General features: G+C 27.7%; 1 protein-coding gene across 1 annotated transcript; it reads right to left on the bottom strand.

The window, feature by feature from the left end:
• Positions 1-6,241: 6,241 nt before the first annotated feature.
• LOC105636550 (alkane hydroxylase MAH1) lies at positions 6,242-7,914 on the bottom strand. The gene has a single exon (XM_012219849.4). The coding sequence runs from the start codon at positions 7,833-7,835 to the stop codon at positions 6,354-6,356; it is 1,482 nt and encodes a 493-aa protein (XP_012075239.1). The 5' UTR covers positions 7,836-7,914; the 3' UTR covers positions 6,242-6,353.
• Positions 7,915-17,950: the final 10,036 nt, after the last annotated feature.

Below are 17,950 nucleotides of genomic sequence, written 5' to 3'. Positions count from 1 at the left end.
TTTAAATATCCTAATAAACCACTTGTGGCATGCCTTCTACCATAAATCTATTGAATATTAGTATTGATTCCCATCATCAGTAATATCAACATATATATTATTCCTTCTGTTCCAAAATGTTTTTCTCGTTGATTTTTACATAAAGTTTAAGAAACAAAACAGTTATAGTAACACGTCATACAAAATATCTCTACTTTCTAAAACTGTCTTTTAAAATAAAATGGTTATTCTTAAGAATTTGCATCAACACGAGTTATAATGAGAGGCATAAAAAAAAGTAAATATCACTCAAATTAATTCGATAATTATTTTAGGACATCTAAAAATAGAAATATGGATAAATTTTAGAATGAATGAAGTATTTGAATAGTTAATATATAAATAGATAAATATATAAATTTTTATTATTTTTTATAAAATTTTATTTTTAATTAATTAATAAATAATATATAAATAAATGGTTACAACCTTTAAGTATTTGAATATATAGTATAGATTAAAAAAATTTTAGTATCTATTACTTTATATAATCTAATCTATTTATTTTAAATCATCCATAAATTTTTTATTTAATTTATATATTTTAAAATTGTAATGCAATACTAATAGATATTTAACATTGCTTAATTTATATATTTCTATTTCTATTTATTATGCTGTTATTACTCTTTTTATTGCATAAGAATGAATGAAAAGCCAAAATCCAATTCACCATTAGTTATTTATTTCTAATCAAATATTATTTTAATAAAATCTTAGATGCTAAGTGAAATCTAATATTATAATTAACAATTTTTTTTATTTTATCGTATAAAATTATTTTATTAAATATATTTGACTTTTAATATCATCTTATCATATAAAAATTAGTTTAAAAATAATATTATTCACTTATAATATGAATATTATCTAAATAGAGATGAATTTTTAATTTAAAATTATTTTACATAGATCATGCTTTAATATTATAAAAATTTAGGCAATATAACAGATAAATTATAACCATACTTAATATTATACAAGTATAAATTGACGAATAATGACAATGAATAAATAACGAATGATAACAACGTATAACCGCAGGTAATAGAAAAGACTAATTTTATTAAGAGAGAGAGAGAGAGCGTATTTGAATTTGTTTTTCTCACTCGACTTTCTCACCTTTATGGAATCATATATGAAAGATATTATTATAGGCATTTCCAAGCAATTTATGATGATGCACAAGTTGAGCCAAACATATTTATTGTTGTTTATTTATGGATATTGGTGGGTTATCGTTATCAGTCATCTAATGTTAAAAGCATAGTAGTACCAAGAGTAGTGAGAAGTCAAAAAATACTGCAAATGTAAAAAGAATTCAAAACTTTGAGCTACCAGCAAGAAACTAGGCATGTGATCATTTAATCCATTTGTAGAGATGATACCTACCTTGGTATAAAAATGGAATACATAAATACAAACCTATATATATATATATATATATATGATATTCATTTTAATCTTAATCGAGCTTCTAACCTCAAACCTCAAACCGAACTCGAGCTTTCATCGAGCTATACTCGAACGTAAAATATTTAGATTCGTTGATTTTCGAGCCAAGCTAAATCCTATTGAGCCGAGCATATAAACTCCTTCAGCATATAACATGCTTGGGTTAGTCCGAACTCTAAATTTTTTTTTTTAAAGCTTTTAGGGGAGCCAAATATAAATTTGCTATGTTTTTAAGAATAGAATGTAATTTTTTATAAGGAATTTTTTTCTTTTTTCAAATTTCTTGGGATGGATCGTGCCCCTTTGGACCTCCATTAATCTCCGCCATGCTCAAGTATCCAATAATATTTCTACTGTAATTTGATAGGTGCAATAAAAGCACCAAATCTAATTCGATAAATAGCAGCATCCACTGCCATGATTAAAGAACATGTAATAATAAATATGAAACAGTTGAAAATAAATCCTGACATGGACGGTCCAGTGCAACCCTGGATTGGAATATGAGTGATCTGGCCAATGTCGTTTAGGCTTTAAACCATGTACCGTTGCCCAGTTGCAGATGAGAATAAAGAGAGGAAAAATATCAAAATGCCATTAATGTTTCTTCTGTGTATTTCACTTGTACAATATGTTTAGCCATACGTATATATGTGCTTGCTTTAATTTTGCTCAGTGCCTTCATATCTCTGTTAGCATTTTACATTTTATTTTATTTTTACACTATATCCATTATTTTTCTACTATTCTTAAAGTCTAAAATTTAGGTAGTCTACTCTCTATAGCTATTCTTTGAGTTTAGGACTCGGTTATTTATTTGATTTTTCTTTTTCAAATCTCAAGGAATATATATCATTTTAATTATTTTATTTTGTTATTTCTCATGTCAAAACTAAAAAAGAATTACAAAAAATATATATTTTTTTCTTCTTTTCATTTCAATTTTACAAGAAATAATCTTTTATTATAGAACAAAGGAAAAAACAAAAATATATGATAATAATTTATAAAAGAAAAAAAAAAGCACTTGTCACTATATATATATATATATATATATATATAGATATATATATTTATTTATTTATTTAATTGATGAGTTGACTTCAATTCTATGGCCATAATTTAAAATTTTAAATCAATATTCCAATATACTTTAGTGGCCATAATTTAAAATTTTAAGTCAATACTCTAATTTTTTTTTTGTCAGCAAACATCTATTCTTATTAAATATTAAAAATTTTTATCAATTTAATGAATTAATCGCGTAATATTTTTTTAAAGTTATACGTGTATTTTCTTAAATGAAATTGACACCGCTGATTTCGATTTCAGAGCCTGCTAAAAGGAGATTTTTTTTTCCTTTAAATATGATGGGGAAAGAAATTTATTGTTAAAGAAAAAAAAAGCTGACAGCCATTGCATCTCTAGACATGCAAGTGATCTGATGAAGGTACAGGCCTTAAACCAGATCCTGCTGTCCACATGCACAAGAGAGTAAAGACTGGAAAATATCAACATATCATTAATGTTTCTTCTGTATATTTCACTTATACAATATGTTTAATTTTGCTCAGTGCCTCCATGCTTTTGCTTGTCTCTGATAAAGACTTTGTATTTCTTTTGCTATTCCAGATTATTTATTTAATTAAATCACTGTATCCATAAATTTATGAAACTTCTGGACCAGTCAAAATAAATGAGGGTTTGTTGGAGCAACAATAAATTATCTCAACAACAAAAATTAATTAAACCATTTCATTATATATATATATATATATATATTCATATTCATATCAACAGGGTTTAAGAAATTACAATTTAAATATAGTTATTATTGTTATTACATACTAAAATTGTTAAAAACATATTTTTTAAGTAAAACAGAATTATAATTGTAATGCAAAAATTAATTCACTTCATCATCAAATAATAGAAAGTATATACCCTATTTATAGGGAAAATAAAATTAAAAAAGAAGAATTAGAAATATATTAAATAGAAAGTAGTTCTACAATTCTACAAATTGTAGAATTGTTTTCCCAATAACCTACCAATATTCATAATGCTATGCGGGCTTGTTTTGCAATTCTACAATTTGTTATTAAACCTCAACTAAGGTACACTTTGCTATCACAGACGAATCAATTACAGAATTGGGTAATGTGAAGGGTATAAAATTGTAATTTAAATTTCCTATTTTAAAAGGTGGGCTTATTTTCATAGAGAGTTCCTCCATTTTAATTTTGTTTCTTAAAACTGTCTCATTTTCTATATTTATAACACAAAACTGAATATGTCTGAAAAAATTGTCGGACAGCTGACATGGCAAGTCAGGTAATAAAGAATTGATTTTTGACCAGCTCAGCAATAAAATATCAGGCTTGCTTTCTCTCACTTCATCTAAACAATTAATTTCTATGCCCTAATTCCTCTCCACGCTCCTCCCTCACCTCATCCAAGCTTTGAGCGTCCTATTTGAAATGTATTTGAATTTCTTAATTCCAACTTTACAAAAGTTTAGGATCTGCTACTACTATTAATGGTTGGCTTTGCATCTTAAACCTACTCCACAACAATCACAGACCCACATGCCAATCATTAATGCCCGACAAAGTTGCTGCCTTTCTTTCACCATTTGAATAAAATAAAAATTGTAACTTTACAAATTTTCCCTCTTTTAATTTATAAAACAAATATGATGTAACATTCTCTTTATAAGTCAAAACTTGTCTTATTAGTCTAAAATTTGCTCATCTTTATATACATAACTTTCACTTTATGCTTAATCAATATGAGATTCGTCGAGTCTATCACATATCAGATCTTTAAAAACTTAAAATGAGAATATCCACCAAAGAATAGCAAAATCTGACCTAAAAATGAGGCCATGCAACGGCATGAGATTTTTGAAGTGCAAGGATATGTAAAGGCTACCATTGATCTAAATGATTATACTTTACGATAATGGATATGCAAATGGCCTCTTTTGTCCATTTCACTTTTATCTTTTTTCCATTTACATTTTGGAAAAACTTATCTAAATCAGATCTATGAACCCACTTATAAATCAGATTAATAAAATTAATGAATTTTATTGAAATGAAAGTATTTCTGATCATATATTTGGAAATAGTTAAGAGTTCTTTTTGTATTACAAATATAGAAAATAACTAAATTTTAAGAAGAAATTAAAAATGAGGAACGGTAAAATAAGGATCCCTAAATTGAGGAACCTTCAGTGAAAACAAGCCTTTAGAGGAGCAATGACTTAACTATAATGACACTTCTCTCCTGCCGCACATCAGGGCTTGGTGTAATGTTTGAAATGAATTATCAATGGATAAATGTCTAAATTCATCCTTGTATTTTATGTTAAAATTCTCCTGGCACGTGGCACCCTCAACTTTCATTTTGATTTATTTGACACTTCAATTTATAAAATTGTACTAATTACATACTTCAACTTGCAAAAACTATTTTATTAAATATTCAAACTTCTAAAATTAGATCAATTAAACACTTGTTAGATAATTGAAAAAAGTAAAAATTATTATTCCAAATATTATACTAACCACACATGAACCGAATATCTTGCACATAAATGTCAAACACACCAAAAAAAAAAAATGTTATTGTTAGTATAGAGAAGGACACAGTTAGCAAAATCCATAACTTCAGGGGCATATTTCAAAGTTTGGAGTACCAAAAAATTTTTTTCCACAAAGTACAGGAATATGTTTATGTATTTGGTCAATTATCAATGAGAATCATTCTTTTCTCTCGCTACATGCCTTCATGTGTCATGCTGTCTGTTTTTTTTTTTTTTTTTTTTTTTTTTTTTTTTTTTTTTAATCAGTAAATAAATTTATTTTATGATGAATTATCAAGAAAAATTAATCACATCCCAGCATTAAATGGAGTCAATAGACATTCCAATATACTCAAACCGAATTAAATTGAATTAAAGAATGATAAGTAAAAACTTAGTCCGGAAACATATCCAACAAATCAAAAAAGCTCATATGACTTGTCTTGTATTCATAATTCATCCAATCATGATACTGCATCGACAGGCTCATGAAAAAGGATAAAACACTTCCTCCCAGAGTATTAAAAGGAACTTCAGACATATCTAAGTTCGAGTTCAAGAGTTTTGATTAAAAGAAGATGAACATCTACCATCTCATCTCATCTCATCACTTGGATGCATATCACTTGCGTTTCTATTATGATGTCTGATGTTATATAATATTATCTTTCTAAGGGCTTATTTGGCTTGTAAATAATTAATTGAATCTCTTAATAGTTAATGACAGACTCATTTAAGCGTGTTTCAACAAGCGCCGCGGTATCTTTTGTTTGATATATTATACAAAATCAGTAATTGTGATTGTATAAATTCAATATCAGTTTACTTAATTTTCATTTTACATGTATAAATAGAGAAAAAGGTAAAATTAGAAAAAAAAATTATTCACTATTACTTAATTTTCACAAAAATATAAAATATCTTGAATAAAATAATAAACAAAAATAGATGGAAGGAATACCAATTAATTGAACCAAAACCCTAATAACTTTCATTCAATTTAATACAGTACACTGATTTACCTAATAAGACATCTGTTTTATAAAGATTTTATTGAGAAAGAGCTTTTTTTTTTTTTTTTTTTCTTTTGGTGCAAACATATTTTTGTTTTTTGTTAATGAGGGAAAGCAAATATCTTAAGAACAACTAATTACAATGTCTAGGAAAAGAGACATATATTATATATCATTTTGATAGAGAATAACAAAAGAAAACATATATTAATTAATGCAGAAAACAACAAACTCTCATTATTACTTTTGTATCAATTTCAAGCCCATCTCCTACTAATCCTAACCTTCAAACCATACTTCATATGAAGCATAATAGAAGCATATTTAGGAAGCACAGGGTGTTTTTCAACTACCTCAATATTATAGTTATGAATAAGAAAAGCAGCCATTGCTTTCATTTCAACGAACGCAATTTCTTTTCCCAGACAAATTCTTGGGCCTGCATTAAATGCAAGAAACTGGTATGGTGATCTCTGTATAAACCTCCCTTCCTCTGATATCCATCTTTCTGGCTTGAATTCAAAACAGTCTTCTCCCCATATACATTTCAATCTCCCCATCAAATAAGAAGATAAAATAATTTTCATTCTTGGATCTACATGATGCCCACTTGGTAAAATATCATTTTGCAAGGGTACCTTATACTCATACGTAACTGGAGGATAAAACCTTAATGTTTCACATATAGCTGCATGCAAATACACTAATTTATTTACCTTTTCTATATCAAGAAGCTGAACCTTTTTCTCTTCTCTTTTGTTTTCCGGGACTATAGATCTCAACTCTTCTCTTATCTTCGCTTCCACGCCTGGCGTTTTTGACACAAGCCAAAACAACCAAGTTAAGGAATTTTCTCTGCCTGCAAGCATGAAATTTAGAATAGTATCTCTTAAAAATTTATCTGATCTATCAATATACCATGATAACAAATCGACTCCGACTCCTTCTCCTACTCTTCCTTGTCGTCTCATTGATATATATTTGGTGGTTATTTCATCAACTGTTTTTAAAGCAGCTTTCACTTTTCTTTCTGTGCCAATCCCTAACCAATTTTGGAACTTCCAAAGCATTTTGGACTGGAAATGGCGATAAAATAAAGCTTCCTCCATACAGTCCAGCGCAAAACCAAGTTTATCATCTAGTGAACCAATAGACAGAGTCTCTCGATCAAGACCTGTAACTAAAATGAAAGTAACATCAGCAGTAAATCTATGAACCAGATCTTGTAAGTCTATTTCCTTGTTTTCTGTACAAATATGTTCAAGAACAGGAAAAAGTCCTTTTTCGACTTTAACATGAGCTGTGTGGAATAAGAACCTCTGAAACCTTTCATGGTTGATTAAAGAAACAGCACTCTTTCTTTGATTCTTCCATAAATCAGAATCAGAGTTAAAAATCCCATCTCCAAGAATATCGGAGTACATTTCTTTGAATTCCGAACCTTTTGGATAGTTGCAGAAGTTTGTACTCATAATGTGCTTTATATTTTCTGGATCAGTAGTGCATATTGCGTACAAGCCGGTAAACCAAGGGCCTTTAAAGACTAAAGTGCCGCCTCTTCGACCAGCAACCTCGATCATCCAGTCCGCTAACCGGTTCATGTTGCTTAAAAGGGATGGTAGCATTCCAATTAGTGGCCAGCTTCTTATAACTTTTCTGCGGTTGCGTGACAGGCGGCGACGGGCTACTACTAAGCAAAGAGTTGCTAAGATGATTCCAAAGATCCCTACCAATGCCATTGCTTTTTTAAGTGTTTAAGTGTTTTGCTTTTGTTTTTTGTTTTTTGGCTTTTTGAATCGGATATCTAAACTACGAAACTAGTCTTCTTTTATAGATGTCGGGAGTTTTATTAAGTGTACTCCGTGCATGTGACAATGTCGCATCATATTGATTTGGGATAAACTTTTATTTTTATTTTTTTTTTGTGAGGTAATTTGGAATAAACTTGAAATTAGGGTGGAGCATAATTCAAGTAAAAACCAAAATAATTGAACCCAACCATGCTATTTTTGGTCTATTCAGTTTGTTTAATTTTGTATGTTTGATTATGAAATATAGAATTTCAAATATTGATTATCAGTTTGGTTTATATTTAAATGAACCGATAAGACTAAATTCGCCAAAAATAAAATAGTTTTAAGGTCCGGTACAGCATTAAAATCTTAGATTAGATTTATTTCCTGAGATCTTTAGCCCTAGATCCTTTGGCCTCTTCTTAGGTTAGATTTATTTTGCTAGAGACCGGAATAATATTCTAATCAAAACTTAAAGGGACAATTTATCAAATGCCATACACGAGGTTTCAACTTTAACAAAATGTTATAAAAGAAAAATAATAAATTCGGTAAAAAAATTTAATAATACCAAAATTTACCTTGCAAAAAAACACGAGAAACGTTGGAAAAAGGAAATATTGAAAAAAGGAAACATTGAAAAAAAAGAAACGATAAAAATAGAAAACACAAAAGGAACACAAAAAAAGGGAACACTCAAAAAAGGAAACATGAAATCTATAGAACAAATCCTTATATAGCTTATGTGATTCAACCACGGCGATGACGACCGGTGACGACAATTGACGATCGGCAACTGCGATAATAAGGACAGTAAATACGATATATACGGTGTATATATATATATATTTTGTATCAATAAATATTGTAAAATCAATTAAATACAGAATAAATATATATATACCAATTAACACATTTGATCACCAAGTAAATACATTGTGTATGTGTATATATGTATACACTGTACTATATTAGTAAATACTGTAAAATTAATTAAATACAAAATAGATATATGTAAACCAATTAACATATTAGATCAAACTAAGGAAATACGGTGTATATATATACTGTATCAGTATCAATCAAAAAGAATCGAGAGTCCTACATTGTCTCTATAGTATTTACTGATTGTATAAAAAATTGATAGAGATATTTCCAACAATAAACAATAGATGAAAAACAGAAATCAACATATCTTGTGAATAAAAAACAAAACTATGGAATAACACCAATAATGAGAAAAACGACAACAAAAAGAGAAAAAAACGATAAGACAATAATGAGAGCAAAAAAAAACGGCAGCAGAAAAAATATTAATATACTAAAAAAAAGGAAATAACCATGAAAATAGGAAATTAATACAAAAGGAAATACTAACATATTAAAACACTGAAATGTTAACAAACCAATGCTCTTCTAATAAAAAAGGGCACAATAGTAAAAGTATATCATAAATGATAATAATTTAAATTTTAAAGTCAAACTAATATTTTTAAAATTAAGTTTCAAAATTGACATTTAGTACAATATCCCGTGGCAATTAACAAATGTCATATATGAGGTTTAAATTTTAACAAAATGTCAGAAAATATACATATTAAGATAATAACAAATTCGGTAAAAAAAATTTCAATAATACCAAAATTGATCTTGCAAGAGAAACGAGAAAAACTGAAAAATAAAAACACTAAAAAAAGGAAATGATAAAAAAGGGAAACTACGATAAAAGGAAACACTGGAAAAAAAAGGAAACACTCTAAAAAGGAAACACTAAAAGAAGGAAATACAAAATTTGTAAGAGTAAATCCCTATACAACTTATGTGTTTCAATTACGATGATGACAACCAGTGACGGCAACTGAGGACCGGCAACTGCAACAACTGCAACATATATATATATATATAATATACTATACGAGTATCAATCTAAACAGAATCAAGAGTCCTATATTGTCTCTACATTATTTACTGATTTTATAAAAAATTGATAGATATATTAATAACACCAATAATGAGAAGAACAATAGCAAAAAGAGAAAGAACGATAAAAAAATAATGGACGATAACAAAATGAGAAAAAACGATAAAAAAATAATGAATACTAAAAAAAAGAGCAGCAGAAAAATATTAACATACTAAAAAAAAAAAAAAGAAACAACCATGAAAATAGAAAATTAATACAAAAGAAAAGACTAACATATTAAAACACCGAAACATTAACAATTTAAAATTATTCGTACCGATTTATGGCATAACTCACAAGTCTCGACAATATTATACATATCCATTTGCTTCTAATATGTCAATTTAGTACTATGGAATTTTGCCTTTCTTAGTAGTCTACGGAAATCTTTTAGAATCTTACAATAGGTAATAGGAGCTAATTAGATGTTTAACTTCTTCTATTCCATTAATTCCCATTCTTTAATTTGGACCTTCCTCCTCTCCTCTTTTACTCCTAAAACATATAAGTGCAATTTCACTTTCAATCAATAAGTGTAATTTCATTTTATAACATCCAGGTTGGCATATCTGTCAATGGCAGAATCAATTAATTGTAGTCCTTTCACTTAGTTCCTAAATCTAACAAGCTGCTGCTAGTTATCAATTAGGGTTTGCTTTGGTTAGGTAAAGGTCTTAAATTCAAATCAATGAACTCGGACAGGTAGATATAGAAATAGTTTTTTTTTTTCTTAAGAGGATAGATGAGCTAGAATAACACCATGTGCTAACAATAAATGATAGCCTTCTCTTAATTCACCAAATTGGTAAAAATTCTTATGCTTAAAACTTTATTTTATAAATTATATTCACACATCAGGAGTGGAATGTGCGTATGAACGTTATATATAAATTAGCATTTGTATTTTGAAAATTGGACCAAACCGGTTAGCTTGTGTCCGGTTTTCTATTGCAAACCAAGCTGCTTTAATTTTAAAGAAAAATTAATTTTTTATTACATAAACTAATTAGAGGAAGTTATTAAGACATAAAAATTCATTCTCTAAGGTTATGAGTTCAAATGTTAGAATTCACCACTTTTTTTTATTAAAGAACTCCCATCTTCAAATCTGCCAACTTCTTTTTTTCCTGAAAAATTTTTCTTTAAAAAATTAACTTAATCTACTAACTTATTTTTTTAAAACAATTTCATATAAAAAAGGGATAATGATAAAATTTGGTGTCTGCAATTTCTAAATAGAAAACATTTGCAATCGAATTTTGAATGTTTTAAAAAATATAATAAGAGTCTATTTGTTGAATAGGATGCTGAAAATCTGACTCACTCAAAATGGGTCCCACATTTGTCCAGTTAGCTGCATACGTGGACTGCCATGAAGGTGCTGACATGGAAACATTTTAGATGAAGTGGCAATAACAAAGGAAAGTCATATTTAATGAGACGAACCAAACTTATTTATTTTGAAGCATAATGTATACTTAATCAAAAGAGTAAACAAAAAACTACTACCGCTGTATTGTTTATTTATTAATTTATTTGTTTTGATAATAATAACATTAATTAATTAATATGCATTTACAGGGAGCACAAGCCTTATTAATGGAGATTAAGTCGAAGGAGACGATATTTTCCTTGTGATTTCCACTTCATCCAAGTCTTTTTCCATGTCAACACATTCATGGCAGTCCACCTATGCAGCTTACTGGGCAAATGTGGGGCTCATTTTGAGTGAGTCAAATTTCGGGTATCCTAGACACCTAATTATTGTTCTTAAAAGTCCAGATACTCAGTTGCAAATGTTTTATTTTTACACTAAAATAGAAAAAATTAGAAAGCTCAAACACCAAATATATCAGTATCATTATAATAAATAAAATGTCAAAAAATTATAAATGAGTAGTCTAAATTTTTCTTAAAAGATCAACTCTAATATGGTGTATCAATTTTAAAATAGTTATACTATAATCAATTATTTGTTAATTATTCATTTACTTAATTAATAAAATCTTAAAAAAATTTAATTCTAAAAATATCAAAATATATTATATTACATCAATGTTTTATATTTTGTGCCAATGATGAATGCTTTAAAAATTATTATAATATTTTTAATTATTTTTTTGACACATGTAATTCATCAATAGTATTATATATCAAGTATTACAAATACTAAATTAAATCAGACATAATAAGTAGAGAGTTTAATCTTTTAACTATTCTTTTAAATAATAAACTAAAATTAAAGATACAATATTAGACTTTTTTGCCTAAAGATACACTGATAGTAGATATAAATCTTTATAGTAATAACTGATTCTTTAATTTGTTTGGACGACAAAATAACTTCTTTAGATATTTTATATTTGCATTATATTTTCAAAAACATGTCTTTTTGATAAGCAAAGAACTTTATTAATCGTGAAGAGGGAAAAACAACTTGTGGCCAAGACAACTACATCTGAGCCAAATGGACTCACCCAAAAACACCCAAAGCCTATAGACTTGGGATTGAGAAAAATCCCATTGAGCTGCAACAACATTAAAAGTAAAAATAGAGAATAGAAAATAGCAGCACTATGATGTATTACAGGTCAGTATATAAAATCTGCAGCATTCTTCGAAATAGAACTTAAGCAAAGTTCTGAACTAAACTCAGCAGAGATGTGAAAAATAGCTGTAAAATAGGGAACGATACATGTAGGATCTAAATAATCAAAGCTTAGCATAAAATCTTCTGATATGGAGTTACCTTGTTTAGCTAGAGAGTCTGCAAAACTATTAGCTGACCTCAGATGACGTACAAAATCAAAATCTTCCAAAAACTGGTTGCATATGACGTACACAGATAAATTCTTGCTACTATACATCAATAGCATCAACAAAAGAACAAGCCGCACCTCGAGACTCCATTGATTGAAGACATACATATGCAATTCAAGATCTAAATTATATATCTAATATCATATATATTAGATATTAAAGTTGGTGAGATATTAAGATTGAAATTATTTTTACGACAAAATATTTTTGTAATCCTCAATCAATAATTTCAGTAAATAGTTTTCTTAAAAATGGCTCAAACAATTAAAGTAAACACACTTAAAAATTATGTAGGCTCGATCACAACATGAGATTTCAATGGTTTATTTCAAAATTTTAACTTAGACCGTGTTTGATTGGATATAATGTAATGTAACATAATCAAAGATGTAATGTGATGAAAAATATATTATAATGGAATGATTAACATTCCTTTAATATAATTGGTTATGTAATTGAAATAATTATGAAATATAATCATTGTTCCATTTTTATATATGTTTATAAATATATAATGCAATTAATACACCACCACCATTAGTCCACCTACCATCACCACAACCATCACCATCACCATGAACACTACCACTATCACCACTCCATGACTACAGCCATATCATTATTAATATGAAAAACATATTTGAATGAAATGCTATTAATTTTACATTGCATATGTCACTATTGGATCAATTTTGTATGAGAATTTCAAATATGATGTTAGAGCCGGCTCAGCTCTGTCATAATGTCTAGGATTAATCGGGCTTTAACATTTACAGTAATCTGCTCCGTCTTCTTATTTCACTACTTTTCTGCCTCTAAAACCTAATATGTCTCTTAATTCAGTGATGTGTAACGACCTAAATTATAATTTAAAGATTCTACATGATTATGAATTAAAAACAAAAAATATTAACACTATACATATATAATTGAGTCTCTCTCCACCTATTAGCTTAAATTGATTTTTCCCTTGGAATAACTTGTTAGAGATTTCATTTCTATTGGGCTTTTTGATTGTATCTATTTTGGTTTATAAAATATTTGAGTTAAGTTTAATAGTCTAAAAGTTCTAATTTGAAGTGTATTATTAAAAAGTGATTATTAAAAGAATTAATTAGTCAGTTAAATTTGTTTGGTTTAAATGTGGTTAAATCTTAATCTGGATTAGGATTGTATATTCTATTAGGGTTATAATGGGATAATAGTCTACTATATATATATAGGCTATGTCATCTTTCTCTAATCTATGCCGTTATGATAATAAATTATTCTCTATCCATTTGGAGATTGTAGACATAAAGAGGATGCACCTAGTCATTCCGCGGACAATTGTGTCTAGCTATTTTAACTTCTTTCTATTTATTGTTAAGGATCAAGATTGCATCAATGGAAGCTAACAAGATAACTTTAAAGTTATTTTTATTATTTTATGCGATTTCAATTTATATATGAATATTTTGAGCATATCTAACATAACTAAGTTAGTTCGAGGTGTATTTGGTAAGCCTATCGGCTTAGATTTAATTTTCTGCTATATTAAGTTTTTCTTGAACTATATTAATAAACTAAAATACTATTTGTTGATAAAAAAAAATTATGAACTTAAAAGTTGGTTCATAACAAATTAATCATTTAACATAACTTGTGTTTTTATTTCCAAATAAAAGAACCACTTTTCAGCAAATGGTGCCAATAGTTACTCCATTAGCTCCACTTAATAGCAAAAAGAGACATTTTAGCTTGTTCTATTTTAAGGGCTCATTTAGGACTTTGAGAGTATACTAATTAAATTTTTTTTTTTCTAATTTTACCCATATTTATTAGATATTTTTTAGTAAAACTAATTGGGGAAAACTAGTTGATTTCCAATTTTACCCATATTTAATTTTAAGAGCGACAATTTAAACATTCTATTATATATTTTTAGAAAATTAATCTATTCCAATTATTTACTTAATTTTTATGAAAAGATAAAATGTTTCCTGTTAAGGTAGAACCGAGTTGGATTGAATTTAATTATGATATATTACTTTTTCCTTTAAAGAAATTCTTATTTTTCCTTTTTTTTTTTTTTTTTTGTGACGAATAACCTCGTTTTGCGTTTTTCATGCAATAATAAATAAAAACACGTTTAATGCATTGAATAGTATGACGAAAGGGAATAGCATGTGGATTGCATTGAAGTAGAGCTAGCCATCAGTCTGATCTGGATTGGAATTGACTTAACTAAAGATTGGATCGATCATATCCAGTTCAATAATTTCGATTCTGAGCCTAGTTGGAATTACTGGTTTACGGACTTCAGTTCTTTCCTTATTTCTAATCCGATTTACAGAAAGGTAAAATTCGAAATTAGAATTGACATCATGTCTTTTGGCCAAGAAACACCAATTTAACTAGCAATTGTGAACTGATTTGAGGGAACCATTTTCTTTCTTCTCTATTTTTCAGAATTTTTGCTAGTTGAATTGGTGATTCTTGGCAAAAGAATTGATATTAATTGTAATTTCAAAATCTTGCCACCCTGGAATTATTGGTTCAATGAACCAGACGTCTAGCTCTACGTTCATTAATTTATTTCAACACTTTCCTCAAAAATAATTTATTTCAACACTTATTGTATTGAGTAATTTACGTTGAATAATTTGACAGGAGGAACAAGGTAGAATGGGTGGATAATTGAAAATTAGATATGGAATTCAATACACATGGACCATACCATTCAATTGATGACCATACCATAATATTCAATGTACAGGAACCATGCCAACTATTTTCCTCGTTTCTTTCCTTAGGTGTTTGCTATAGTGCCTTGTTGAAAGATTCATTTATTGAACATATTCACATCTTGGCCATTAATGTTTTATTTTCAGAATTTAATTACCTTTCCTAATTTAATATGGATAAACCAGTTAACCAGTGAGTTTTTTTTAATTAGGTGAGCTAAATTATTAGAGAAATTATACGAATGGTCACTTAACTTTATATTTAATTTTATAAGGTCATATAATTTTAATTTGTCATTTTTAATTGTTAAACTTTGATGACTATTTCAACGTGACGTCACTCACTGGAATACCTTCATTTTGAAATATGATAATAAAAATAAAAATTTTATTTTAAAAAATTCGTAGTTTCTCCTAATATATTAATTTGAAATCTACCTATTAGTTTATTTAACACATAATGTCACTTCTGATTTTATTCCTTTGTAATCATGATTTTATTTTTGTGATATATGTAATTTTTAATGTTATATTATTGTTCTGATTACCGAATTTCAGTAAATGACACTCCGTTGAAATAAAAATTAAAATTAAATGATTAAAGAATGAAAAATTGAAATTATGTTATCTAAATAAAACTAAATGCAAAATTAAGTGTTCGATATAATTTACCCAGCGACCGCAGCTATTTTATCATGATTATAAAATTCATAAATAAATTATATTAATTGTGTAATTCTACGTTAGACATTACGATATTCTCAAATTAGTTTACTACTAGCTCTGATGCATGAATTTGATGTTGAACTTTGCCGATTCTTTTTTACTCTAAATTTTGTGGGGGTTCAATTATGACTAGGAATGAAAATGAGATGAGTATCTATAGATTTTAATCTAACTGTTTTCATACCTATTTTCAATTTTACTATCTATATATGTTCTAAATCTATTTAAATATCTGTTTAAGTACATTATCTGAACCAGTTTAAAATTTCAGTAACCATCTGTGTTTCAAATCAGTTTAAAGTACACTTTAAACATGTATGATGTCTGCGAATTTTAAACTATCTAAAAATTCATACTTATTTAAAAAAAATATTTTTTATTAATAAATAGGTTGGATACCTGTAGGTACCATGATCAAACCCATTTAATATAGTAGATACCAACCTATACTCGGACTCTATCCGTATTTATTACGGGTGATAATTTCACTCTCTGTATCTATCTTTAATCCGTTTAAAACTACCGTACCCTTATGAAACAGATCGGAGAAGGGTGAACATCTAAAATACTCGTCCCGCTTCCATCCCTATTTACGGTGATGTGCTTTCATATTTCAATAATAACTTTACCCTTCACCAAAATAAAATAACTTTGCTGAGAGGTTGAATTGTGACTTTACATTTTTATGTTTTATTTTATTCTTTTTGGGTAAGAAAATGAAGAAGCAACACAGCTACCCACAGAGCCTACAATGGGCAATACCCCTAGTGTCGTGGCTAATCCATTACTTCAAATCAGCAGGGCACTCATATAAGGAATGGGAACCCAAAGGCACGATACCTGCATAAGTAGCCAACCAGTCAGCACACGTATTTGCTTCTCTGTATATGTGCGAAATACTGCACCTCCAAGGATTGGAGAATACTAGTACCTTAACTGTCTCGACCAAATGCTTTAAAAACCCCTGGAGCCTCCATAATGCATCTGAGCTGTCAACGACTACAGAGCTGTATACCCTTCGATTTCCCAAGGAGAAAAGCCCATCATAGCCCATGACTTTACCTTTTATTCAGAGATATAATTATTATTAAAATATATAAAATGCAAAATTAGGATAGCTCCTGTAAAGTTTAAGGATTAAGAGATAATTGTTGAAAATACAGATTTAAATTTATGCATTAAGTCGTTTACTATTACTTAACTAACTTAATACATAACAATTTTTAAATTATAGTAAAATTTATAGAAATTGTTCAAAAGATTACGGCAAGAGTGCAACTATTTTCTTGGTCTATGTCTATTTTAGGGTAAAAATTTTCAAGCAGTTAGAACTTGTAAGATTTAAGTTTATGTTTAACTGTTAACTGATAGAGTCAATGATGCCAGTGAATTTAGTAAATTTTATTAATCAGAGCTAGTTGTTTAGTGAATTTTAATAGCAGTTGTTGTTGAAATATGTAACATAGTTATCAATAATATCATTATTTCATGAATTATCAAATTCATATATTTTTTTATTCCTGAGATAACTATATTATTTTTCCATTTTATTGTATACAAATAAAAAGGTATTAATTAATTTTTATAAGAATATTTAATAATTATTTATTATTTTTAAATGATTATAAATAAAATGATCATATAAAATTATTAATTCGAAAACAAATAATTTGAATACCATTAATATTATATGGTTAATAGAATAAAAATATAAATAAATATCAATTAGTTAGAATATATATAATGAGAATTAAACACAACTTTATTTAGAGTGTTGTATTACTATTTCCTATTCAAATTTTAAATCTTTTAAAGTTTTTGCATAA

This window comes from Jatropha curcas, chromosome 3 (genome assembly GCF_041381405.1).
Source record: "Jatropha curcas cultivar XTBG-Jc1 chromosome 3, XTBG_Jcur_1.0, whole genome shotgun sequence".
NCBI classification, from domain to species: Eukaryota; Viridiplantae; Streptophyta; class Magnoliopsida; order Malpighiales; family Euphorbiaceae; genus Jatropha; species Jatropha curcas.
The sequence above is the reverse complement of the archived record's forward strand: the minus strand, read 5'-3'. Positions and strand labels throughout refer to the sequence as shown.